At 41.8% G+C, this 26,372-nt stretch overlaps 1 protein-coding gene across 2 annotated transcripts in view; it reads right to left on the bottom strand.

The window, feature by feature from the left end:
• RASSF5 (Ras association domain family member 5) overlaps positions 1-26,372 on the bottom strand; it is a 52,151-nt gene that overhangs the window by 12,850 nt on the left and 12,929 nt on the right. The window contains exon 2 of one of the 2 annotated variants that reach the window (XM_089668334.1): positions 14,081-14,185. In XM_089668334.1, the coding sequence (XP_089524460.1) occupies positions 14,081-14,185 (105 nt within the window). Of the gene's footprint in view, positions 1-13,664; positions 13,814-14,080; positions 14,186-26,372 lie in introns of those variants that run through there. The other variant, XM_089668335.1, reaches the window with a different exon arrangement.

Genomic DNA, 26,372 nt, shown 5'->3' with positions numbered 1-26,372 from the left:
TTTGAGGTGTCTACTTTCCAAAAAGGGGTCGTTTTGGGAGGTGGGGGCATTCTATGCCCAGCATTAGAAGTTTAAGCCACACATCACTCACTCTTCTAACCACCTGAAGACCAGGCCTTTTCTGACACTTTTTGTTCACATGGAAAAAATCAGTATTTTTTGCTAGGAAATTATTTTAAACCCCCAAACATTATATATTTTTCTAAAGCAGACACCCTAGTGAATACAATGGTGGCTACTACAATTTTTTATGGCACATAGTACTCGCGCAGCTTTTAATGCACAAACACATAATATATTGGCCAATTATTTGGTAAGGTATAAAAGATGATGGTATGCCGAGTAAATAGATACCAAACATGACATGCTTTAAAACTGCGCATGCCCCGTGCAATGGCGACAATCTGCATACATTTTTAATATCCATAGACAACGCTTTAAAAGCCTTTAAAAGCTACCATTTTAAATTTACAGAGGAGGTCTAGTGTTAGAATTACTGCCCTTGATCTGACGTTCACAGTGATACCTTACATGTATGGTGCAACCGCTGTTTACATACAGGCACAGGGTCAACGCTTGTGCACTCAGGTGTGCGTGCATGGGAGGGCCGAGTTTTTTTTTTTTTTAAGGTATTTTGATTTTTTTAATTATTTTTACACTGTACCTTTCATTTTTTTTTTTTGATCACTTTTAATGCTATCACAGGGAAAGCAAATATCCCCTATAACTTCAATGGGCATTGTCATATATTCTTTTTTGAGAAATCTGGGGTCTATCAGGCTCTAGATATCTCCTCTGCCCTTACATTATCTAATCAAACCAAAATCGGTGTGATCAGATGCTTTCCCAATTTACAAATGGCGCTGTTTATATCCTGCGAAACTGAAGTGATGAAATGCTTCTGAATTCTTAGACTATAGAGATGATTGGCACCACTCTGGTCTCCAATCAGCTCTATGGTCAGTTAGCAGAAACACCGGCTGCATTCTCAGGTTCCCCTGATGGCATGGGACTGCCCGAGAAGGCCGTGGAAGGCAGCGGGGGAGGGGGGCATCATATTCCACTGCTTGTAAAAGCAATCCTGCAGCTAATTAGCCAATAGGATTGCTTTTACATGAAAGCCGATCGCTGGCTGAAAAAAACAATACCAGGTTGATGCCTGCAGCTGTCCTGGTATAACCATTCAAAGTCCAGTGATGTACCAGTACGTGGCTGGTCCTTGTTGGGTGTATATGCTATGTTCTTTTTTTTTTTTTTTTTTTATATGCAGCCTGTGGACTGAATGGAAAAAAACAGAAGAAATCTCTGCCAGAAAAAGTGTGTGGTATGCCCAACATTAGAATATTCCTCCCTGCATCCACCCACTTCTAATGGTGGGTACACATTAGGTCACACTTTGCCACAAGCGCCAGTTCCAAGATTGAATAAATGTCTAAATAGTGGCACGCTTGAATAAAAATTGTCCACATATAAGTGGTACCCCATATGGAAAAAGGATGACACCAAGTCCCAAACTATCTTGCCACTGCTCCCCATGTAGTCTGGGCATCCGGGGGGCTCCCTCGTAAATCCGAAACTTATAAGTATAGCCTGTTGTCCTCTCACAGGTCTACATCTTGACCCCATATCTGGGACGCTTGCTGGGGAGAAATTGTTTGAATGCAAGGCGGCCAGAGAAATTAATCAGGGACTCATCAATGCAGATGTTTTGCTGGGGAGTATAGACATCTGCAAATTTTCATTACCCACCCGGTGGCACGGGTATGGCGGTCGCGCGCCTCGCGTGCGCCCCCTACCTGTTTTGCAAAATGACGTTTTAAAACGTGATTTTGCACAGCGGTGCCACCCTATTGGCCGTTTTTTACACAGTGGCTGGATGGCAAGCAGTTAAGTCATGCGGTATTTTGGTAGCGAAAACATGCAGTAATGTATCAGCTGTCAGTCGGTTCACTGCTGATAGCTCAATGTAACAAAGAGTCGCCGCCACAATTATAAAAATTAATAAAAAATCGTCGTGGGGTCCCCACCCATGCCAAAAAAAAAATCGCCCAGCATACACACAATGGTGTTAAGAGGGGACATGGTCACTCAGTGACATCGCCAAGTGGCCCTGCCCATTAGTTATTTAAGAACTGTCAGGCCAGCGGAGCTGTCAGAAGGAGAGAGCCAGCTTCAAGTATTCTTGATTTTGTATGCCCCATGATAAGTGCATATTTAACAAATATTTATTTTTCTTGTTCAAACATTTTTATTAACAAAGAGAAAGAAAACCGTAACGACACAAACAAGGAGACTTTGTTGATATACATTGGACATTGAAGAGGCAGTAGGACATTGAAAAAATGAATAAGGATCACATTACGAATGTCTATACATTTCTGGCGAAAACAGGTACAGAAGAGTCGACAATAGATGACATTATTGTCCCAGCCAATCAGAGTAGCGTCTCTTAAGTGCATTATAGAAATAGGGGGAAGTTTGGAGGGGGGTCAGACGGAGGTGGAAGGGAGGGTAGGGGAAGAGGAACAACAACGATGACTCCATGAGCATTCAACAAGTTTACAGCAGACCCTACGTGTTGTCTACGAAGGACAGTATCCTTGGCGCACAGTATATAAATCAAGGGAGAAGGAGTGATTCATCAAAGTTAGGCGGGAGGAAGCGCTCTACCCAGGGGCTCCATATGTGCAAAAATTTAGGAATCGTGTCTAGAATCGTGGCTTCCACCTTTGCATGTATCATGGCTTGCGTTATTCTGGTTTTGACGACAGCAACACTTATGGTGGGGGATTTCCAGGATTTCGCTATAACCTGCTTAGCTGCCGTCGTAACTTGCATAAGGAGCTTGAATTGCGAGTTGGAAACGCCAGGGGGGCACTGATTGAGTAGGGCTGTTGTTGGGTCGGGTCGTAGAGTGATAGTGCTAAGTGTAGATATCATGGTGAAAATTTCATCCCAAAAGACTCGGGCCACTGGGCATTCCCACCACATATGGTAGTGTGTTCCTGAGTCTGTACAGCCTCTAAAACAGTTGGGCGAGTAATTAGGGGTAAATTTTGCGATTCTTGCTGGGACCAAGTACCAGCGGGTTAAAACTTCATAATTCGTTTCCAATGCTACAATGTTCTGCGAGGATGATTTTGTTAGCCCAAATGTGATCCCAATCAGATGGGTCGAGTTTCTTACCTAAATCCACTTCCCACTTATGGGTATACAGAGGGGGGGACGTGGTAATCGAAGTAGTGAAGAGTGAATATAAGCAAGAGATAAGCCCACGTCTATGAGGGTCTTTGTAACACACTCGTTTGAAGAGAGACATAGCATCTGGCCGATTGGTTGTTGTAGCGTAGGGGGCGTAAAAGTGTTGTAGCTGTAAGTATCTGAGTATCTCAGAAGCTGGGAGGCTATGTGTTTCCCGTAGCGAGGCAAAGGATTTAAATTCCTCTGTAGGAAATGATGCGTGCGGAGCAAATTAGCAGAGGACCAGGCTTTGAATAAAAGGGGTGTCTGCCAGGCCGGGGGAAAAGCTGGGTTTCGTAGAACGAGAGCAGAGGATTATGTAGTGATTGGAGGAGATACCGGGTTTTCAGTTTATCCCATAAGGATAAAAAGTGAGAAGTGATGGGGTTGGTTATAGAACGGCGGTCTATAGGCCTCAACCAGAGTAAGTTAGCTGTAGATAAGGGGTCACATTCTATCGATTCAAGTGCAACCGATTGAGCAATTTCAAAGGTTGCATGGTATTTAGGTAATTGGGCTAAATGCGCTGCTTGATAGTATTTGCTGATGTCGGGTAAGCCTAGACCACCATTGAGCTTAGGACGGTATAGGGTGGAGCGAGGTATACGAGGACGAGTATTGCCCCATACATAGGAAAAAATGCGACGTTGCAGTGTGCGGAGGTAGTGAGGGGGGACTGGGAGGAATCTAAATAGATATAGAATTTTTGGGAGGATTGACATCTTGATAACTGCTATTCTGCCTAGCCATGCAAGGGTAAGGAAGACCATTTGGTCAAAAGGGCAGAAAGATGGTTTAGCATCGGAAGATAGTTAGCTGCGTAAAGGTCTGATAACCTAGGGGTCAGTTTAATACCCAAGAAAGGAATATGACATTGTGACCAAGGGAATGGTAGAATCTGCTTTAGGTGCGTCAACTCTAAAGGGGGGAGAGAGATGTTGAGTGCTGTTGATTTATTGGGGTTTATTATTAGACCAGAGAGCGAGCCAAACGCCTCGAGAAGCCGAAATAGGGAAGGAGAGGAAGTCAATGGAGATGTGAGAAAGAGCAAGACGTCATCCGCAAAGAGACATAACTTATGATGTGTGCCTCCTATTTCGAGTCCCCTGGCATACGGGTTAGCTCTGATTAAGAGGGCCAGAGGCTCTATAGCCAGGGCAAAGAGCAAAGGGGACAGAGGGCAAAATATTTATTTTTCAATAAAAACATGGTAACATTATTTTAATGTACACAAATACAATATAATCCCCAAAGCTTTCATCAAATTAAAATATTATAATGTGCCAAGTTAGTATAATAGTTCTAGGCTTTAAACTGTGTGCACTTGCAAGTAGGCATCACATAAAAAAAACCTGTACTACTCACAGTTTTAGAGCTACACTATAACAAAGACCGTGAAATGACTTCTATATTTGTGTATGGGTGTTGTTAGACCTAGTCTCTCGCTGAGTGCCCCCCTTCCAAACTGATGTATGACACCAGTCATCAGTGTTCTGTGGTCTGGCATTGGCTGTGCTTCCTGCAGATCTGCAATCATGCCCACATACGAATAATGCCTCAGAGAGCCCTTAACCTTCCCCATCAGACCTTATAATCAGAGCAGTGTCCAACTTGGGAGTGTTGGAAGGCCATCCAGTCTTTATTAATCAAGAACATGGAAATGAGATCAATATTTGGTGTAACCATCCTTTGCCCTAAAAACAGCACTAATTTTCTTAACGACATGACATGCAATTTCTAGAGATAAAGACCTTGGTTGCATTTCTTCTTTTTGTCTCTGTTTTCATGTTTAGGCTATCTGATTTTGTTTGAACTTTGGAGGAATGGCATTTTGGTCACACCTCTTCTGTGAAGACTACTTCTAATGTCTTTTCCTAATGTCTTTTACTAATTGTAGATAGGTGTACCAAGGTCCCAATTGTTTCCACCAGTTTTGAGCTGATAGTAGTACCAGTCATGTCTGCTTGGGTGAAACTATGCAAAAGATGGTCACCTTGTTTCTCATTGTTACTTTTGCCATGGTATGAGTTGTGATGGTTAAACCACATTTGGTTTGGTTCACACTACTGCGACCTGCAAGTCATGGGACTTACTGTGAAACTTTGCCTGGCTACTTCCTGGCGACTTGAGTACGACTTTATTGTGACTTGGTGAGCAATTTTCATGCCATGAGACTTTGCCTAGGTAATATTCCTTTTAATGTCAGATCCAAACCACATCAATACAGATGAGAATCTGACTTGGAGGTGACTTTCATTAAAGTCTGTGGGCACAAGTCGGATAGAAATGGCCTTGAAGTAGCACAGGAACTTTTTCTAAAGTCAGAACGACTTCAGTAGTGCTAATTAAGATAGCTCTCATTGACTAACATGGGATGTCATGTGTCATGCGACTTGGGGTTTCACAAGTCGGATCCCAAGTCACAACAGTGTGAACCGAGCCTTAAAGCTACATTAAACTCAAATGTTGCAATTTACAGCTTCTTAGATGTGGGTAGATACATTATTTTTCATTTTTAGGTTTTTTTTCTTTATTTCCCTGGTGATCCAGCCAGTAAGCCTGTTTTTTTTCAATTTCCTTTACCAGACCAATCTGTCCAACAAAAGTGGCAGTAGAGGGTTGAGGCAAACAGAGGTACTTACAATGATCACAGGTACTTTTATTTATTTATGTCAAACCTTTATCTCTAAAGGGAAAAAATATTGCTGTGAGGACTTGTCATTACCTGGGTCACCTGCTGGTGGCACTGTTTTTTCCAGAGCAAAAGGGTGTAGTTCCGGCAGTCACCAGCGAGTGTCTCCCAACAACTGGGCTGTCTAAATTGGACTACACCAGATATGGTCTGCTGGGAGGTATATAAGCACACCCTTGACTGAAAATCAGTGCTTCAGTATTTTTCCTGAAAACCACATCCCTGCCTGAGCCTTGTTCCTGATCCTTGTGCCTGACCCTGAGACCTTCTTCTGTGGCCTGCTCCCTGTATTCTTCCTGCTCCTAGTACCTGGCTTCCTGCTTCCCTTGTCTCCTGTCCCTGTCCTGACCGTATTCTGTGTTCTGTCCATTTGTATATAGTTAGTTAGGTTGTTATTTGGGGTATGCACAATCACATTTATTTTGTCACTTTTGTTTATGGTTTACTGGTGTTGGTCCTGGAAGTGTGTCATTTGTCTTAATAAACTTATTTTAACTTTACATCAGTCTGATTCCTTTAGGTACAGCAAACTGATCTAATTATCCTTGCTGGATGCCTGCATCCCTGACAATTGCTTTACCTGCTTAGAAATGTTAGCTGGAGTATGCATTTTAATTTGTTAGTCAAAATCATCTAAATCTGCTAGCACATTTAACACTACCCCAAACTGACAAGGCTGATGTCCAAGAGAGTCTCTGGTGCTCCTCCATCAAGAGTGGAGACACCATAAAGATGGGTATACGTGGATCAAAATTCGGCCCAATCTTGGCTCGTGTGTACCCCTCTCTGTTCAGCAGAAGCCATTTATTAGACAGGCTTCTGTTGAATGGTTCTGCTGGTTGAACGTGAAGATACTCAACATGTAAACCCAAGACAAAAAGTGTGTTACTGGATGGATCTCCAGGTGAAAGTAGAGAAAAAAAAGCCTTAAAAAAGGAAACCTGATGCAGCCACCACATTTAAGAACTGCTAAGCTACAAAAATGGATTTTGACTGGAAAGCTGGCTATTTAAATCTTCATTTTTTTTTCAAGATTATCCAAATTTTTGACTTTATTACTTTGTGCAAAAAGAAAATTGTGGACTAATACCTGCTAACTAACAGAGATTTCAAACAATGATCAAATATATTAGTCAGCTATTGAAATTACATAAGATTTTTGCACAATACTATACATAAAAATTACCAGAGTCTCTAAAGGGTTAGTACAACCCCTATGTTTGATTTTTTTGTATTGAGGTTTTGGCAATAAAAATAAATGTAAAAAAAAAAGTGTGCATTCTGCTCCTTCAGAATCTTGCTTGACCCCTAACTTTATCCTGACCCAAAAAGACATAACCCTCACAAGCCCTAAAATATAATAAAACCCCGAAGTTAACATTTACTATCCTTATTATAGTAATCCTTTCATGAGAGAACTTCTAGAACTGCCACTGCTGACCTCACTCTGAAAAATATAGTTTTCTGACTATTATGCTTACCCTCTGAATTTATTAATGTCTCATTTGCTGCTGCAAAGCAGGAATTTGGATTGGGAAACTTGGAGAACAGCCACAGTACTTGAAGTGGAAGTGAAGGCAAAACCTAGCTAACTCTTAAACCTACTCTCAGCCACATTCTAAGCCTAATCTATCTATCCCTGTAAAGAAAAAAATTGCTATACTTGCCTGTTCTGCAGCCACTCTGGTCCGGTCTCCAGTGGCACCCTCTGAGTGCAGAGGACAGCCGACAGCAGCTGGGAAATATCTAGGAAGTGACGTCACCCAAAGAGCTACTATGGTGCTTCAATTGTCAGCTTCCTATTTTGCACATTCCTGCACACTGAAGCCACCACTGACAGCTCAGCATAGGACCGGAGCAGAGCACAGGTAAGTATAGTGATTTTTTTTCTTTACTGGCTAAATAGATTAGGCTTGGAATGTGGCTGAGAGTAGGTTTAGAAGTAGTTAGGTTTTGCCTTTACTTTCCCTTTAATGACAATGTTTTCATGATCATTAATTCTTATATGCTGTTATTCAGATTATGTGGTGTCATAGGATAAAAACTGAGACAGGTGAAGTTATGAACGTCTTTAAAAGACATCTCTCACATGATACAAAACATTTTGGAATTTGGAACACATCTACAAAAATTTCCCAGTACACTTACCAGTTAGCCAGCAAAAAAAAAAAACTTAATTTGCGTTAAAACAGAGGATTTAGTTGCACAACATTTGCAAATATATGTGGAAGCTGCACTGATTCATCAAGGCTATTCTGTGTGCGTGGCTACCACCAGACATTCCTGTCTTCAATTTACCCATTGCTCCAAGATGGAGACTCTTGTGGATTAGAGTTAGGGACACTAATACACAGAAGAGCCTTAAAAAGGCAGTGTGGTTTACATGTATATCTGCAAATACTGTGCAACCAAAATGTCAATTGATGTTGATGTGTTCATGTTGTGCAGGATAGTTGTGAGGATTGTATACCAAACTCCTGATATTGGTTATTGATGGAGCAGTACATAGTAATCCTCAAATTTTGCCTTTGTGTGCCGTGGTGACCTGAGTGTTTAGATTATGTTCCCGTATGTCTTAAAAGGGTAAAAGAAGGAAAAATTTAAAAAGTGAGTAAAGTAGATAGTGTGTGCTGTGTTGGGACAACTGCTGTACTTGCTATAGTGAGCATTATTTAATCTACTGGAGGAAGAGATCTAACAAAGTAGTTCAGATGGAAAGTTCTTCAGTGATACAGGCAAGGAGTTTCAGGATCATGGGTTAAATTTGTCAGGGGCAGGCCAGCTGATGTTTTGAAAAGGCTCTGTATCTGTCCCCAGTTTCTTCTCACATAGTCCAGAATGACAAAGCTTCTTAATATTAGTATATAGTTGGGATGAGTGAGGAGTGCCATGGTGGTTTTTTAGCGTGTTAAGGGAGAAGAAGGCAGCCAAAGAATGATTTTAGTAATCAACATTTCCTAGCTGAGCCATTATATAGTTTACAATCTTGAAGAGCAATACCCCTCTTTTCTTGGATCTGTAAAGTATTGTGTGTTTGATTCTTGTTGCTCTTTCTGCCCAATCCGTGGTTGTAGAGGTTGAACTGACAGGGATTATGTTGTGCAATGGGTAAAGATTATTCCTGATTTTGTATGTTTGCCAACCATTGTTAAGAATCCAGAGTTTTATAATGGTAATATTTTGTTCAACATTTCCACTCACAAATGTTATCTTTAACAAAATGATAATTCCTATTTCCTGCACTGGAAATGGCTGTTTTGGGATGAAAATCAGAAATAAATATTTTACTGATTTTCTCAGGGAATATCACAAAGTGTGCAACATTTTGCGAGATGATTTTCAAGTGATGTAAATCAATAATAGCAACATTAATATACTGTAGCCCTATGAAGAAACGTATGACAATCTTGATGATGCATACATTTAAACCTGACTTTTTTTAACAAAAATATCTATGTGAATTTGGTTTGACATGAATAAATATTCGTAAAATCACCACTGTTTTTCCAAATTATTTTGTGGTAGCTATAACTCAGTGCTACATATGAAATATAAATCATTATTTGATGGTTATTAAGCATCAAACATTATAGAACATAATGATACTTTTAAATCTGGAACGATCTGATTGCTAAGGATCATCATTATTCAGTAGATATATTTCCTATGTTTCTCGAAAGGTTCATAATATATACAGTATCACTACAGTCAGTATTATAAGAAAGAGAACCCAATAATGACAATCTCCTCTTTCTACTTTCTGCTTAAGAAGCTGTTTTGATAAATTTCACCATCTTTATTTTAACGCCACTTCTGTAAAAGTAATACAATAGGCAAAAAGTTTACACTGGTCTATGTGAACCACTTTCTGTTGTGTGTATAAACACCATTTCACTGAATCGAGAAATGTGTCAGAATTTTAAAGGGGCATTACAAATTTAGTTCATGGCCTGCTTTGCCTGAATATGTCCGTTAGGGATGTTTGGTGAATACTGTTTGAAATTTGTCGAATCCGGATTTATTGGTGGATCCTCTTGAAGTTTATATGGGTGAGTTCTGTTTGAAAATTTTGGTTAATTTTAGGGCTATTGTACAAAAAGATTTAAAAAGACAGACACCGCATATGGGGGAAATGTACCGAAATAAAAACACCTTAAAAAAATGTACAGCAAAGGGGAGAGGGTCCTTTTAATGTTGCTCTGAGGATGGCATGGATAAAGGCGCAAACCTGGGAATTTACAAAACAAAATTTTCACAGTCACCTAATGAGAGCATACACTGGCAGCACATACTTTGACTGTGGAACTGGTCTTTTTTTTTCTCTTACAATTACTGAGGCAAAAGCCCCATAGACACGGGCTGAGTATCGGGAGTTCAACAGGAACCGGTTGACATTCGGCCCATGTGCACGGCAGCTGGTTCGACAAAAGCCATTCGTCCAGCTTCTGTCGAAAAAGGTCTGCCGACTGTCTTTCGATCAGCGCTCTCAGCCAATGGTAGGGGGCAGTCCCCCAGTGAGCGCACAATAGCACAGTGTGGGAGATCACTGTACTAACACCGCTTCTGTTAGTACAGCAATCTGTAAGTGTACTTAGAGTGTGTATGAGGCTTTAGCTTACGTACGGTATCAGCTTTTTCATCAAGCTGTAGTAAACAGACTACAGAACTTGTCCAGTACTTAGCTGAACCTGTTCTCCCTGAAGCAAAATTATTTTGCCGCTGGTCAATTTCTTTTAAATTCTTATTAGTAATTACGAGACCACAGACTATAACAGCATTCTCAAACTGGCCAGCAGTGGTATGATTTTAATCACTCCAGAACTGGCCATTGGAGCCTTCAGGAAGCACACTCACTGTTCTGAGTAGCTGCTTTTAAGTATCTTTTTTTTTCTTTAACTATTGCAGGCCATAGATGGGGAGAAAAACGGCCGATTTTTCGTCCGAAAATAAAACCGGCCGATTATCTTATCGTTAGTGGACGATTTTGTCGGCCGTTTTTCGTGTATTTTGGACTTTCAGATTATCGGTGATGTTGGAAAATTTTCGAAAAACGCCCGACTTTATCCTCATTGATGGTCAAAAACGAACGATCGTTTTCCGAAAAAGGATCACAAAGGCCACAAAATGACATCATTTCCCGTTATAGGTTACTCATTAATCGGCCGATTTTCGTAATAATTGGTGGTCAGGTAAGTTTTTTAGACCGACCGATAGTTCGTTAATCGGCCGAAAATCTGCCGTTTTTCTCCCCATCTATGGCCTGCATAAGTCTGTGCACTAGCACAGCAGCTGTAATCATACTTTCATTGGACAGTCTGTTTGTGCACTACCACAGTAACTGTAATCACACTGTCACTGGACAGTCCAGATCACAGAAAAAAGGTACAGAGCCAATTAAATTGCCCCTATTTGATCACAGCCTGCTCTTGAATACAGCCATTGATTGAAAACAGGTAGTGCCTGATTACAGCCAGCCCCAGTGTTTTCAGTTTCCTGATCGCAGCCTGTATAAGTGTTTCCTGTTTGCTGATCACAGCCAGTGCCAGTGTTCCAATGGTGCTGACACACCCAGCAACAGTGTTTATCTTTTCACCTTGAAGTGTCTGCTTTCCAAAATGTGATTGTTTTGCAGGCATTTCTATTTTCTGATGTAATGGGGACTTTGATAAGGAATGCTAACTTAGGAGAGGAGACTCTGAAGTAGACCCTAAAGTAAGGGAAGGCTCTGATAGGGATACTGATGTAAGGGAAACTCTAATTGTTGATGTTAGGGGGTCCCTGATCAAGGGGTACTTGATGTGGATGTGAGGTCTCTGATAAAATGAGGACCCTAATGTGAGAGGTAGCCCTGATGTGGACTATGATGGGAACCCTGATGTAAGAGAGGACTCTGATGTAGAGAGGACTCTGATAACAAAGGTTCAGACCAAATTTATTTTAGATTGACTATGACAAAGTTTATTTGGAATTTCTTTGCTATGTTTTACTGAAGTTTTTTTCTCTGTTGCTCTGAATCATATCTTGCTGATTAATAAATGAATGAATAAAATACAAAAAATTTCCAGTGAATCATTTACAAACTGTTTTTTTTCAGCCCACGAATATTTGTAAAATACACAATATGGCCCTCATACTGAAAAGGGTGGAGACCCCAGTTCTAGAACTTTCAGATAGACTAAATTATATACACTTTTTTTTGTTTTTACATCACCAAAGAAATGTAGCTGAAAAAAACATTGTGGCACAATATTGAGAATAATTACCTAATTGATATGTTTTATAATAGGAAGTAGGGAAAACGTTTTTTTTTTAATGTTCCTCTATATAATAAAGAGTAAAAACCAAATGGTTATTAAATACCACCAAAAGAACGCTTTATATTTAAAAAAGTTATATAAAATTAATTTGGGTACAGTGTTGCATGCTGTAATTATCAGTCAAACTAGGAAGAGTACAGAAAGCAGAAAAATTACCTTGTAAGGAAGGCAGTATTAACCACTTGCCCTCCTGTGGATTTACCCCCTTTCCTGACCAGGCCATTTTTTGCAATACGGTGCTGCGTTATTTTAACTGACAGTTGTGCAGTCATGCAACACTGCACCCAAATTAAATTTATGTTCTTTTTTTCTCACAAATTGAGCTTTCTTTCAGTGGTATTGGATCGCCTGTGCGGTTTTTATTTTTTGCGCTATAAAAAAAAAAGACCAACAATTTTGAGAAAAAAAAACAATATTTTTGACTTTTTGCTATTAAACATGTCCAGTAAAAAAATTGAAAAAATCAAATCTAGTCATAAATGTAGGCCAAAATGTATTCTGCTACATATCTTTGCTAAAGAAAAATCCCAATATGCGTAAGTTAATTGGTTTACGTGAAAGTTATAGCGTTTACAAATGGTGGTATATATGCAACAGTAACATGCTACACCCTGAATCAGGGACGAAGCTACTGCAAGGCAATTTTTAGGGGGGCGCCCCCCAGAAGGAGGGAGCTGTTGAGCAGCGGCAGGCAGAGCCATGCAAGGCTGTCATCAGAGGGGTACAACTGGAACTCCTATAGGTGGCCCAGACAGCAGGAGGATTGGTGTGGTGGGGGAGAGCAGTTGCAGACTGATGCACTGGAGGGAGATTGATGCACTGGATGCTGCTGGAGGGAGAGACAGACCTGGCCGGATCGAGGGGCTGCCCTTGTGTTCCTGAGTTACTGCTCTCCGCTGAGCTCCTTTCCCCGTCTTCACTCAGAGCCAGAACCAGGGGAAAGCCTGGAGCAGGGAGAGGAGAAGTGGTGGAGAGGAAGGGGCCGGGGGAGGTGAGCTGTGTTGTGTTTTCTGGGCTCTCCCTCCTGTCATCCATCCAGCACATGATATACGATCACTGACAGATCATATGTGACTGCACACACACACAGTATGATTACCACCCCCTGCCCACATTTCCTGCTGCCTGAAGATCAGCAGCCCTTGGAGGGAGGTGGTGGTGCATGCATGTAACAGGGATAACCTCCTTCCAGGTAGCTAGAAGGGTGTTTCAGTGGTGGTTCACTGGTGTCAGTATCAAGAATAATAACCCACCTTCATTGATGCCAGTGTCAGAAATATTAACAGTTAAGTGTCAGCAATAATAATAGCCACCCCTTTTAAATGGTGTCAGCAAGAATAGATCTCTCCCATAATTTGTGTTTGGTGACAGCAATAATTAAGATTCAACCGCACTGGTATTTAATGATTATGTACCTGCAAACACGCTCCAAAGCTCCATCTCCTTCTTCCATCAGGCCTGAAATATACTATCCCTGTTGGATTCAGTGCTTCCAGTGCTGATGTCATTCAAGCAGCAGGTGCTGAAATGCAGAGAGCAATCCAGTACTGTACTTGGCACCCCACTGTCTCTCTACATTGTGTCTACTGAGACCTGGCAGGCCACAAAAGGAAGACCCCCATGAGGCAGTTGTAGCCCGCAGCCCACCAACACTGTTCCACAGAGAGAAAGTGCTTGAACTCTGTGTTTACTGTAATTTTAAATATTTTTAATTTCAATCATTTGCACATATATCATGTAAATAATGTTAAGAAAGCATCTGAAATATTCCACTAAGATAACTGATGCACATTAAAAAACACCTTGTAATATGTGTTCCAAATAAACTTACCATTTTCATTACAAGGCCATTTTGAACCATATTGTTGAATATTTCTATTTTCTGTGTCAGCGCCTGTATGTCAGGCTTTTTTTCTTCTGATTGTACATACTGGACCTGGAATATATACATTTAAAATAAAATATGATTGTTATTATGGCACTAGGAGATGTTTGAACATTTGGATTAATAATTTTAGGGAGAAAGGCTAAATATTTTTACATTCTGCAAGCTACATACACACTGTGTGGCATTTGTGTTTACTTCCATATGTAGAAGGGCAGAGATGCTTTAAAAGCATACCAATTCAAAATGTAAAGTGAATTTTAACTCTATTCTCTCTGAAACTAAAACTAAAAACACCTGATTTTGGCTTTAAATACAGTATGGAGTAGGTTTACTAAAACTGGTGCATTTAGAATCGGGTGCAGCTGTGCATGGTAGCAAATCAGCTTCTAACTTTAGCTTGTTCAGTTACGCTTTGGAAATAAAACCCGGAAGCTGATTGGTTTCTCTTCAGAATTGCACATGATTTTGCACTCTCCAGTTTTAGTAAATAAACCCCTATGCTCTCCTTTCTCTGCAGATCTAAATGCTTTACACAATAAAGTTGGTTAACATAGAGAAAAGCCAGCAGTAACTAGTCTCATTTGGCTGGACTTGTTTTGTAATGTTAAAGACATTTTGTAGCTTATCCAAGCCACTTCCTCTAATGAGTGTCAGAAACACAACCAGGTTTTATATCAACAAATGAAGCACAGACACCTTACTCTAATCACCATGAAAGGGCATTTTATTGTCCAAGAATGGGATGGAGGTTGTGAAAGTTGTGGAACCACTATATTCTTGTTACATAATCCCATCCTTTGGTATCAGGAAAGCTGGCCGTACATGGATCGAAATTTACTAGCTCAGCAGGGATCGGCTGTATTTTGATCGGTGTATGTGCATGTTGTTGTAGATAAGTTGATCAATAGATTGACCTGTCTACAACTAGCCTGTTAGGTTTTCCCCAAATGATCAGTGCTGCCGGCTATAGCCAGCAACACTGATCATTTTATTCTGACCATGGGGAAGGCTGCCTGCTGTCAGAATACAATAACTCAGTAGGGGGAATTCCCCCATCCACACTGAATGTGTAGATGGGAGAATCTAATAATTTTTATTCGCTTAACCCACTGGCTGAAGGAAAACAAATGATCAACGTATGGCCTGCTGAAGTCTTCATAGGTGTTAATCCTTCAATTTTAATTAGTTAGTCTGGGTGCAAAAAGACAAAAATCCATCCAGTTATAATCCTATACCCACAGTTGATCCAGAGGAAGGCAAAAAAAACCCCAGCAAAGCATGATCCAATTTGCTCCTACAGGGGAAAAAATTCCTTCCTGATCCCCCTGGTCATGTAAATTGAAGGATGAACACGTATGAAGCCTTCCTGACCCCAAGGATGGCATTATTAACTAGAACAGGGTGGTTTCACTCCTTTCACTCCTCCCATCCTGCTCATGGATGAAAACAACTGTATTTCAATGTTCGATCAAGGTATCTGTGCTACCTGCATGTCTAAAAAAATGCTGGGATATTTTCCCGGCACTTATTAGAACTGAAAAAGTGGCTTGGATAAGCCACAGAAAAACTTCAACTTTACTGAACAAGTCCAGTTGACTATGACTAACTACTACTAGCTAAAACATGACCTGGATAAATTAGAACCTTCACAATTGCATAGAGTATAGCAAAGCAGTCAATTGTTAAAAGCAGAAATAGTCTGATGGCACACAAATATTGATCAACATAATCATATCACTGGAAAGTAGCGGACACATCCAAAGATTTATAACATTAATGTAAGTAAATCCAAAAGGTTTTTTTTTTTTTTTTTTTTTATTTGTTTAGTTATGGGTATTGTAGAGAAGGGTTAACACTCCTGCCAGAAATGGTTTCCCATTAAAAGATGTCCCCTTATCTCTTGGTTGCCAGACAACTCTGAAATGTTGGATTCTCCTCACATTCTATGTAGGTGACCATGGACCGGTACAAATAGTGAGATAAATTTCCCCAGTGGAGACACCGCCAGCAAAAAAAAACTCAACAGAGGAACTAACCCTTTCCCTCTCTATGTTAAACTAGAAAAAAGTATTGCCTAAAAATTCACTTTAGAATATATTTTAAACCAAATTTTATTTGTTTTGGATATAGTAGAGAAGGGTTAAAATTCAAAACATTTTTTTGCCATCTGTGCCTTATTGAAAAGATTTCCCCTAACTTCCAGTTTGTAGACACAGAAAGCTTGAGAAAGTCTCATCAAATTGGTTTAAGTTCCCTCTTATACATTTATTACAACAACAGAATTCCCACTGGATGATTTTCCCTGCATTTATATTAAGGTGATGACAAGCCTCGGGTTCAGAGATACCTTAGGTTTGATTTGGATCTCAGGATTTCACAATTAAGCGAAACCAAATTTATGGCTGAAAGTTTGTACCTGAACTCATAGTGTACTGCATAACCTTTGTCAGATAAGGTAAGATGGATCCCTTGGAACCAATGATCTAAGAGAATAGACAATCAGTCCCTCACTATAAAGGAGTGGGCTACCAGCAGCCATATTGCTAGTATGTGTTGGAGCTGGTTGTGAGAATCTCTGTAGGGAGAGCAGCTTTGCTATACAGTATACTGTGAACTACATACCCTTATGTACCCCCTATGTTTACAGTTTTATAGTTCCAAGCTTCTTAGGACTCTTTTTTTTTCCTTTCTGTATCTGCTTCTGTGCCATCCCTTTACAGTTTTTCTCTTATATGGTTAAGATTTTCTTTCATTCATTTTCTTTCAGTCATTTAAAATTTTCTATTTTATTTTCTGAAAAGTTAAAAAATAGTTTCAAATCATGCATTGCATGGAAGGTTCCCCTGCTCAAGTCATCACATGTCCAGGCCCGTCTGAAGTTTGCCAATGACCATCTGGATGATCCAGAGGAGGCATGGGAGAAAGTCATGTGGTCAGATGAGACCAAAGTAGAACTTTTTGGTCTAAACTTCACTCGTCGTGTTTGGAGGAAAAAGAAGGATGAGTTGCATCCCAAGAACACCATCCCTACTGTGAAGCATGGGGGTGATAACATCATGCTTTGGGGGTGCTTTTCTGTGAAGGGGACAGGACGACTGCACTGTATTAAGGAGAGGATGAATGGGGCCATTTATTGTGAGATTTTGAGCAACAACCTCCTTCCCTCAGTCAGGGCATTGAAGATGGGTCATGGCTGGGTCTTCCAACATGACAATGCCCCGAAGCACACAGCCAGGATAACCAAGGAGTGGCTCCGTAAGAAGCATATCAAAGTTCTGGAGTGGCCTAGCCAGTCTCCAGACCTAAATCCAATAGAACATCTTTGGAGGGAGCTGAAACTCCGTGTTGCTCAGTGACAGCCCCGAAACCTGACAGATCTAGAGGAGATCTGTGTGGAGGAGTGGACCAAAATCCCTGTTGCAGTGTGTGCAAACCTGGTCAAGAACTACAGGAAACGTTTGACCTCTGTAATTGCAAACAAAGGCTTCTGTACCAAATATTAACACTGATTTTCTCAGGTGTTCAAATACCTTTGTTCAGCAGTGCAAGACAAATAAATTCTTTAAAAATCATGGAATGTGATTTCCTGAATTTTTTTTTTAATTCTGTCTCTCAGAGTGGGAATGCACCTACAATGTGAATTTCAGACCTCTCCATGATCTCTAAGTGGGAGAACTTGCAAAATCGCAGGGTGTTCAAATATTTCTGTTCCTCACTGTATACCATGTGTACAGGGGTTAGGCAAACAAATGGAAACACTAGATGATTTGCAAGTGTAAATGTGATGACATGTTTCACTTTGAAAGTGGAAGTGATGTAACATTCTTTTGCTTCAATAAGAGGCAAGTCTAAGATGAGAGGCAGAGGTGTAGTGCATGCTGGTAGTAAGGAGTAAGCAGGTCCAGCAGGTTATAGGAACACAAGCTGGAGGTAGGGCACATGTGCCATTTTTTTTTCTCCAAAAGTGGCCGACCAATATAACCACAACAGCCAAGCAGATGGTTGACTGGCTGACAAGACATTTTACATCTACAACCTCCCGGGTGCAGAGCAGCCAGTTTTCTTCCAGCATTCCTAACTATGCTCATCCATAACACATCCACCAAACCTAGGATTAAATGTATGAAGCTGCAAGAAAGGTCCCTCGCACTGCTCTACAAAAATGTAAAATAAAATGTATTGGTACATGTCCTCCATAGCAGTACCCAGTTTCCTATGTATCTATTTGTTTTATAGTTTATTAGAATCACAAAAGGAACACATTGATTATTAAGATTCACTCCCTCCCACAACAGACTTCAATGAGATTCAGGAAAAGGTTGGGATTTCTGAATTTGGAGGACATTCTACAAAACCAGCCACATATTGAACACATGAAGATTCGCTCATCCCATCCCTGTTACTTTTCCCATAACAGCTCAAAATTCTGTTAGTACTGGTTGCAGTGGCCACAAGGACAAATAGAGAGGGTGAATATCCCTGGCAGAAACACAGAGCACATAAAACATCACAGCACTGCCATCCTTCCACACTTTGATTAACACTTATAAAACGTTATATATGCTTGCAACCAATCATCTACTGTTTAACTTGAAATGTTAACGTGACATTTCCCGCCCTTCATCCAGAGCCTCCAGTGTCCACTCTAGACTGATGTGCCTCCCGCCGTCCATCCGGAGCTGTCCTGCCTCCGACGTCAGCTGTATACTGATGTGCCTCCCACCGTCAATCCGGAGCAGCCTCCAACATCAGCTGCATACTGATGTGCCTCCTGATGTCCATCCGAAGCTGTTCTGCCTCCGATGTCAGTTGTCTACTGATGTGGCTCCCGCTGTCCATCTGGGGCTGTCCTGCCTCCGAAGTCAGCTGTATACTGATGTGCCTCCCTACGTCCATCCGGAGCTGTCTTGCCTCCGATGTCAGCTGTATACTGATGTGGCTCCCGCTGTCTATCTGGAGCTGTCCTGCCTCCAATATCAACTGCATACTGATGTGCCTCTCAACGTCCATCCGGAGCTGTCTTGCCTCCGATGTCAGCTGTATTCTGATGTGGCTCCCGCTGTCCATCCGGAGCTGTCCTGCCTCCAATATCAACTGCATACTGATGTGCCTCTCAACGTCCATACGGAGCTGTCTTGCCTCCGATGTCAGCTGTATTCTGATGTGGCTCCCGCTGTCCATCCGGAGCTGTCCTGCCTCCAATATCAACTGTATACTGATGTGCCTCTCAACATCCATCCGGAGCTGTCTTGCCTCCGATGTCAGCTGTATACTGATGTGGCTCCCGCTGTCCATCCGGAGCTGTCCTGCCTCCAATGTCAACTGCATACTGATATGCCTCTCAACGTCCATCCGGAGCTGTCCTGCCTCCGATGTCAGCTGTATTCTGATGTGGTTCCTGCTGTTCATCTGGAGCTGTCCTGCCTCCGATGTCAGCTGGATGACGGTGACAGCAGTGACAGCAGCTGAGAAGAGCCGGCGCTTAAATGGCGGGACTGCGACCAATCCAAACGGGACAGTAACCCGGTCCGAATCGGGACCGCTGTTCACCATTTAATGAAGTCTGGTGTGTATATATATATATATATATTTGAAAATTGGGCAGCACAGTGGCTAAATGGTTAGCACTTCTGCCTGGCAGTACTAGGGTCATTAGTTCAAATCCCAGCAACGGCACCACCTTCCTGGAGTTTGCATGTTCTCCCTGTGCTTGGGTTTCCTCCGGGTACTCCGATTTCCTCCCACACTCCAAAGACATGCTGGTAGGTTAATTGGTTCCTGTCTAAATTGCCCTTGTATATGCATGTGAGTTAGTATTTTTCTTTGTTTCTGTAATAACATTTTGCAACTACATAATTGTTCTTCATAAATTTAGGCCAATATGTATTCTGCCACACTTTGGTGAAAATAACCTAAATCAGTATTTATTATTTAGTCTGTAGGAAAGTTATAGCGTTCACAAATTATGGTATATATTTAAAAATTGATCAATCCTGTCCTGATGGCCAATCTAATTTCTTAAGACCCAAAAATGTCAGAACAGTACAGATATCCCCCAAATGATCCATTTTTGCAGTAGACAGTCCGAGGTATTTAGTAACAACAAGAGTTTTTTGAAGTTGTAATTTTTTGGGAAAGAAATTAACAAAAAAAAATTTCCTTTCCTTTTTTTTTTTTTTTTACATACTGTCACCAGTGCAGTACAGCGTCATCTTATAACTGGTGTGGCAGTGATCAGGGACACTGACTGGTGACAGCAGTACGAAAAAAAAGAACAAAAAAAAATTCTCAATGTTTTCTTTATTTTTTATTACATTACAGTAGTATAATGTCACCATAGTAATACTATACTACTTTAGGGAAGTGATCAGTATTTTTTTTTATTTTTTATACATTGTGATTGCTTATATCAAAGAATGTATTTGCTATAAGCAAGCATTTAACTGAATGAAACAAATTAATTCAGGTTTTTTGGTTGTGATTAGCTGTGACTGGCCACGGCTAATCACATATCACAGATGGGCTGTGATTGGCCCAGTCTAAACATGTGATCACTGTGACTAATCACAGCTAGTGATACAAATGTATACAATGGATGGCATGAAAGAAAGCCATCCATTGTTTAGAATTGTCAAGTGACCTGCTGTGATTGGCTACAGAAGGTCACATGGTACTGGCAAGGGGCCGGTACACAGATCTGTCATCGGCCTGTGACCGATCTTGCCACAGTGAGGCCCCGTGGGCACGCACGACCTGGGAAGCACGTCATATGATGCCCATCCGGATCAACGAGAGTCCCGCTGAGCCATCATTCTGCTATTGGCCAGGCAGGAACAGGTTAAAGCTTGTAGGATGACTTTTAATTCTGGCCTCTGTCTGGACAGTGCTGATTGGCCATGTGCTGATCCCATGCACTCTCCCAACAAAAAAAAAAACCTCACTAGCAGTACACACCAAACTGAGCATGTGCAGAGTGACTCCACACAATATGTCTTAGTGGGAGATAAGAGGTGGGCATTGGAAGAAGGGAGGGATCAGAGAAGACAGGATCAAACAGCGTTTTTACACAATGCAGAGGATTAACCCTTTAGGTTCCACAATGAGTATAACAAGCATGCTTTACTGCATATACAGACTGATTTTACTGTGGTGGGTTCAGTAACACTTTAAGGCATTGTAGGTAAATAAATTACACATTTATTTACTGAGTACCTATCAGATTTTGAGGCCCTCAAGCACCAGGATAGTAGAAACAACCATAAAATGACCACATTTTAGAAATAACACACCCCAATGTATTTTCTAAGTGGCATAGTGATTCTTTTGAAAATATTATTTTTTTGCCACAAATTTTTTTGAAAATAAGAAAAGAAAATGAAAATGTATTTTGTTTTTACACAAAGCTCTCAATAAGACATTTCTAATATACAGCATACACATACCTACACCCCAAAACACATTTCACTACCCCTCTGCAGGTTTGGGGATTGCACAGGTGTGAAACTTTTTCAAAGCCTAGTCAAATAGAGAGGCCTAAAATCCAAGGAGCACCATAAGGCTTTCTAGGGGCATAAATTGTGCATTTAATTTCTTGACTACCTATCAGGGTGGATAAAAATTGATTTTTTTTTTTATTAAAAAAATTTTTTTTAATTTAAATCGGATTTTTTTGATTTTTATCAAATTTATTTTGATTAAAAAAATGCTTTTGGAGTAAAAATCTATCTAAATATAGTTTTCTATTTAAGATACATTAAAAAAATGTGTTTATTCAGCATGAAATGGAGCTTAGTTATGTAGCATGAGGCTGTATATTCTGCAATATTTATGTTTTTGGTAAACTCCAAGCTCTGCAAGCTGAGATAACATGCACTGCATTGATGCATTCACACAATTTCACAGTAACCATGAGAGAATACATGAAATAAAAGAATTTAAGTTTCTTTCCAACTATGTGTGATTAACCTATTAACCTAAAATCGGTTCTGATATCGCTGTTTTACTAACCTGACAGCTTATTATTCTAAAAAGGAAACCTTCATTTGGTTTGCAAATATTAAAGATTTTAACTACCAGCAAGAATGAGTCGGGTTCCTTACAGTTAAAAAGCACCTGTTATTCTAGATCCATCATGGCAGGGCCTGTTAGCGGGCATCCACTCACCTGCTGCCGCCACATCCCTCACCCTGTTGTGTCACTGCCGGATCTCCAGCCATCCCATTAAAGCGAATGGGACGGTCGGTGAGTAAACAGTGGGCCAGAGGAGGGTCCGCTGCGGGACAGAAATGACAGTTGCTCTTTAAAAATTATGATATGATTTAAATTAAGCCTTTTAACTAGTGATTTAAATTGTGATATAAATCAACTTGATTTAAATCAAATCCACCCTGCTACCTATCACATTTTTGGAAGCCCTGGAGCACCAGGACAGTAGAAAGAATTGGGGACACTGGCTCTGTTGACACAAGTACTATTATGTCAATGAGCAGGACACTGGTATGGTGGTGATAAGGACTCTGATCAGTGTCCTGATCACTGCCATACCCCATGCCAGTGTCCTGATCGCCGCCATACCCCATACCAGTGTCCTGATCACCAACATACCCCACACCAGTGTCCTGATCACCAACATACCCCACACCAGTGTCCTGATCACCAACATACCCCACACCAGTGTCCTGATCACCAACATACCCCACACCAGTGTCCTGATCACCAACATACCCCATACCAGTGTCCTGATCACCGCTATACCCCAAAGCTGTGTCCTTATCACCTCTATACCAGTGTCCTCATCATCACCATACCAGCATCTTGATCACCACCATGCCAGCATCTTGATCACTGCCATACCAAAGTCCAGATGTTGTTCCCCTTGGGAAGACAATTGTCAATATAGAGAGAAAGTGAGTTTTCAGTGACTAGGAAAAGCAGGAAGAAAGAGACTGTACAATTCAACCAGGCTTCATTGTTCCCCTCTAAAGCTGCTCATTGAGAAGAGACAGAGTACAAAATAAATTTAAAAATCCCTAAAGTACTATACTCCAGCAAAGAAACTTGCTACAGAATTTCCTCTGATGGAGGAGGTAGGCTGCATGACCTTCAAAGGACAGAATTTTTTCTGACCAGCTATGGACAAAAGTATCAATAATGTTACTGGTGGCAAGAGCACCCGCCTTTCCCAGCCGAGGAAGCCTAAAGAACAGACTGAAAAGTTTTCCTTTGGAAGCCAGCGACTGTAAAGAGGCATCAATATCCACAACTGCATTGCAGATCATAAAAGTAGTTTGAAGAGGATACAAGATGGTTGAGCTGGAGCTATTGTGAGTATTCACTGCACATTCAGTCAGAAGCACCTTGACATCAATGGCAGAATACGTGGGGTGTTGACAGAGGCAATCTGCAGGGCAGCCTGCATGTTCCTTCAAAATTACTAACTAGGCTCAGCAGTTGTCACTACAATTGATCTTGGCAGCTTCCTCACTTTTCTTATAAATATAATTAATTGAGCATTCCCTCCCTGGTAGCTAGTTATTGGTTTCCCTCATGTACACTGCCATGACAATGCCAGGAAAACAAGAAATTGATTCTATCAATTTTTTCCTTTCCCGATTCCAACTCATGGCAGCATAGTGGACCCACCTAATTTGTTCCCAGATTTAACAGGAAATGGGGTGCTTTGTAGGTTCCACCGCTTTATTGCTGTGCTTTATATTTATGGTCCTGTGGGTTGATAGTGGGGGGGGGCTACTACCACATGTATGCTACCATGGATGGGTGTCAGGAAAGGAAAATTATGAGGTATACAGTGGTGTACCAAACATATCTGTTACATGGGCCTATATTATTTAAACCCCCACCTCACAAAAAATGATTTGTAGTAGTAAAATGACGCATGGAGCACCCCACAACAAACTGTGGGGGTGGCCAAAATGCGCAAACAGTGAGAGATGCCTAAAGGGACTTGGTTCATTAAAGCTTATACCTGCTTACTGAATACATGGCACATGTATGCAACAGTCCTTATACACAAAAAAAATGCTTTATTTACTGTGCCACAAGCGAGAATCTAATTCGTACATACAAATCTCAGCACACTAAATTTAAAATTAAAAAATAAACTATTCCATTACATACTGTATGCATTTCTGCGCACGGCCTACCTCAAAAGAAGAACCTGAGGAGTATATATTGTACCTAGAATGCAGTGGTTAGGCCCATGTCATATAAAGCCCAGCGAAGAAAGTGCAGTAATCATTACTATGAAATATATAACATGGCGGCTAATGTACGGGGGGCGTATTGTACAAACTGCAGGGCACAGGAGCGAATAATGAAGAGAATGCGGAACTCAGGAGTGCATATCGCACACAGTGCAGGGGACAGGAGTGCATAATACAGAGAGTTCAGGGCTCAGGAGCACATAATACAGAGAGTACAAGGCTGTGGAACATATATTGCAGACAATGCAGAGATAAAGAGTGCAAACGCAGAGACGGAAGGGCTCAGGAGTGTCTAACAAATAGAGTGCAAGTGCCAGGAGTGAGTGACACACAGCATGCAGAGTTCAAGAGTCCATGTACAGGGCTCAGGGTTGTGCAACACAGAGTACAGGGCTCAGGAGTGTGCAACACAGAGTACAAGGCTCAGGAGTGTGCAACACAGAGTACAGGGCTCAGGAGTGTGCAACACAGAGTACAGGGCTCAGGAGTGTGCAACACAGAGTACAGGGCTCAGGAGTGTGCAACACAGAGTACAGGGCTCAGGAGTGTGCAACACAGAGTAAAGGGCTCAGGAGTGTGCAACACAGAGTACAGGGCTCAGGAGTGTGCAACACAGAGTACAGGGCTCAGGAGTGTGCAACACAGAGTACAGGGCTCAGGAGTGTGCAACACAGAGTAAAGGACTCAGGAGTGTGCAACACAGAGTACAGGGCTCAGGAGTGTGCAACACAGAGTAAAGGACTCAGGAGTGTGCAACACAGAGTACAGGGCTCAGGAGTGTGCAACACAGAGTAAAGGACTCAGGAGTGTGCAACACAGAGTAAAGGGCTCAGGAGTGTGCAACACAGAGTACAGGGCTCAGGTGTGTGCAACACAGAGTACAGGGCTCAGGAGTGTGCAACACAGAGTACAGGGCTCAGGAGTGTGCAACACAGAGTACAGGGCTCAGGAGTGTGCAACACAGAGTACAGGGCTCAGGAGTGTGCAACACAGAGTACAGGGCTCAGGAGTGTGCAACACAGAGTAAAGGGCTCAGGAGTGTGCAACACAGAGTACAGGGCTCAGGAGTGTGCAACACAGAGTACAGGGCTCAGGAGTGTGCAACACAGAGTACAGGGCTCAGGAGTGTGCAACACAGAGTACAGGGCTCAGGAGTGTGCAACACAGAGTACAGGGCTCAGGAGTGTGCAACACAGAGTACAAGGCTCAGGAGTGTGCAACACAGAGTACAGGGCTCAGGAGTGTGCAACACAGAGTACAGGGCTCAGGAGTGTGCAACACAGAGTACAGGGCTCAGGAGTGTGCAACACAGAGTAAAGGACTCAGGAGTGTGCAACACAGAGTACAGGGCTCAGGAGTGTGCAACACAGAGTACAGGGCTCAGGAGTGTGCAACACAGAGTACAGGGCTCAGGAGTGTGCAACACAGAGTACAGGGCTCAGGAGTGTGCAACACAGAGTAAAGGACTCAGGAGTGTGCAACACAGAGTACAGGGCTCAGGAGTGTGCAACACAGAGTAAAGGACTCAGGAGTGTGCAACACAGAGTACAGGGCTCAGGAGTGTGCAACACAGAGTAAAGGACTCAGGAGTGTGCAACACAGAGTAAAGGACTCAGGAGTGTGCAACACAGAGTAAAGGGCTCAGGAGTGTGCAACACAGAGTACAGGGCTCAGGTGTGTGCAACACAGAGTACAGGGCTCAGGAGTGTGCAACACAGAGTACAGGGCTCAGGAGTGTGCAACACAGAGTACAGGGCTCAGGAGTGTGCAACACAGAGTAAAGGACTCAGGAGTGTGCAACACAGAGTAAAGGGCTCAGGAGTGTGCAACACAGAGTACAGGGCTCAGGAGTGTGCAACACAGAGTACAGGGCTCAGGAGTGTGCAACACAGAGTAAAGGACTCAGGAGTGTGCAACACAGAGTACAAGGCTCAGGAGTGTGCAACATAGAGAGTGCAGTGGTCAGGCATGCATAATGCAAAAAGCACACAGTGTACACAGTGCAGGTGCCA

This window comes from Staurois parvus, unplaced genomic scaffold (assembly GCF_062004578.1).
Source record: "Staurois parvus isolate SC_StPar_1 unplaced genomic scaffold, SC_StPar_1.0 ptg000056l, whole genome shotgun sequence".
Classification (NCBI taxonomy): Eukaryota; Metazoa; Chordata; class Amphibia; order Anura; family Ranidae; genus Staurois; species Staurois parvus.
This window is presented reverse-complemented; position numbering and strand designations above follow the sequence as displayed.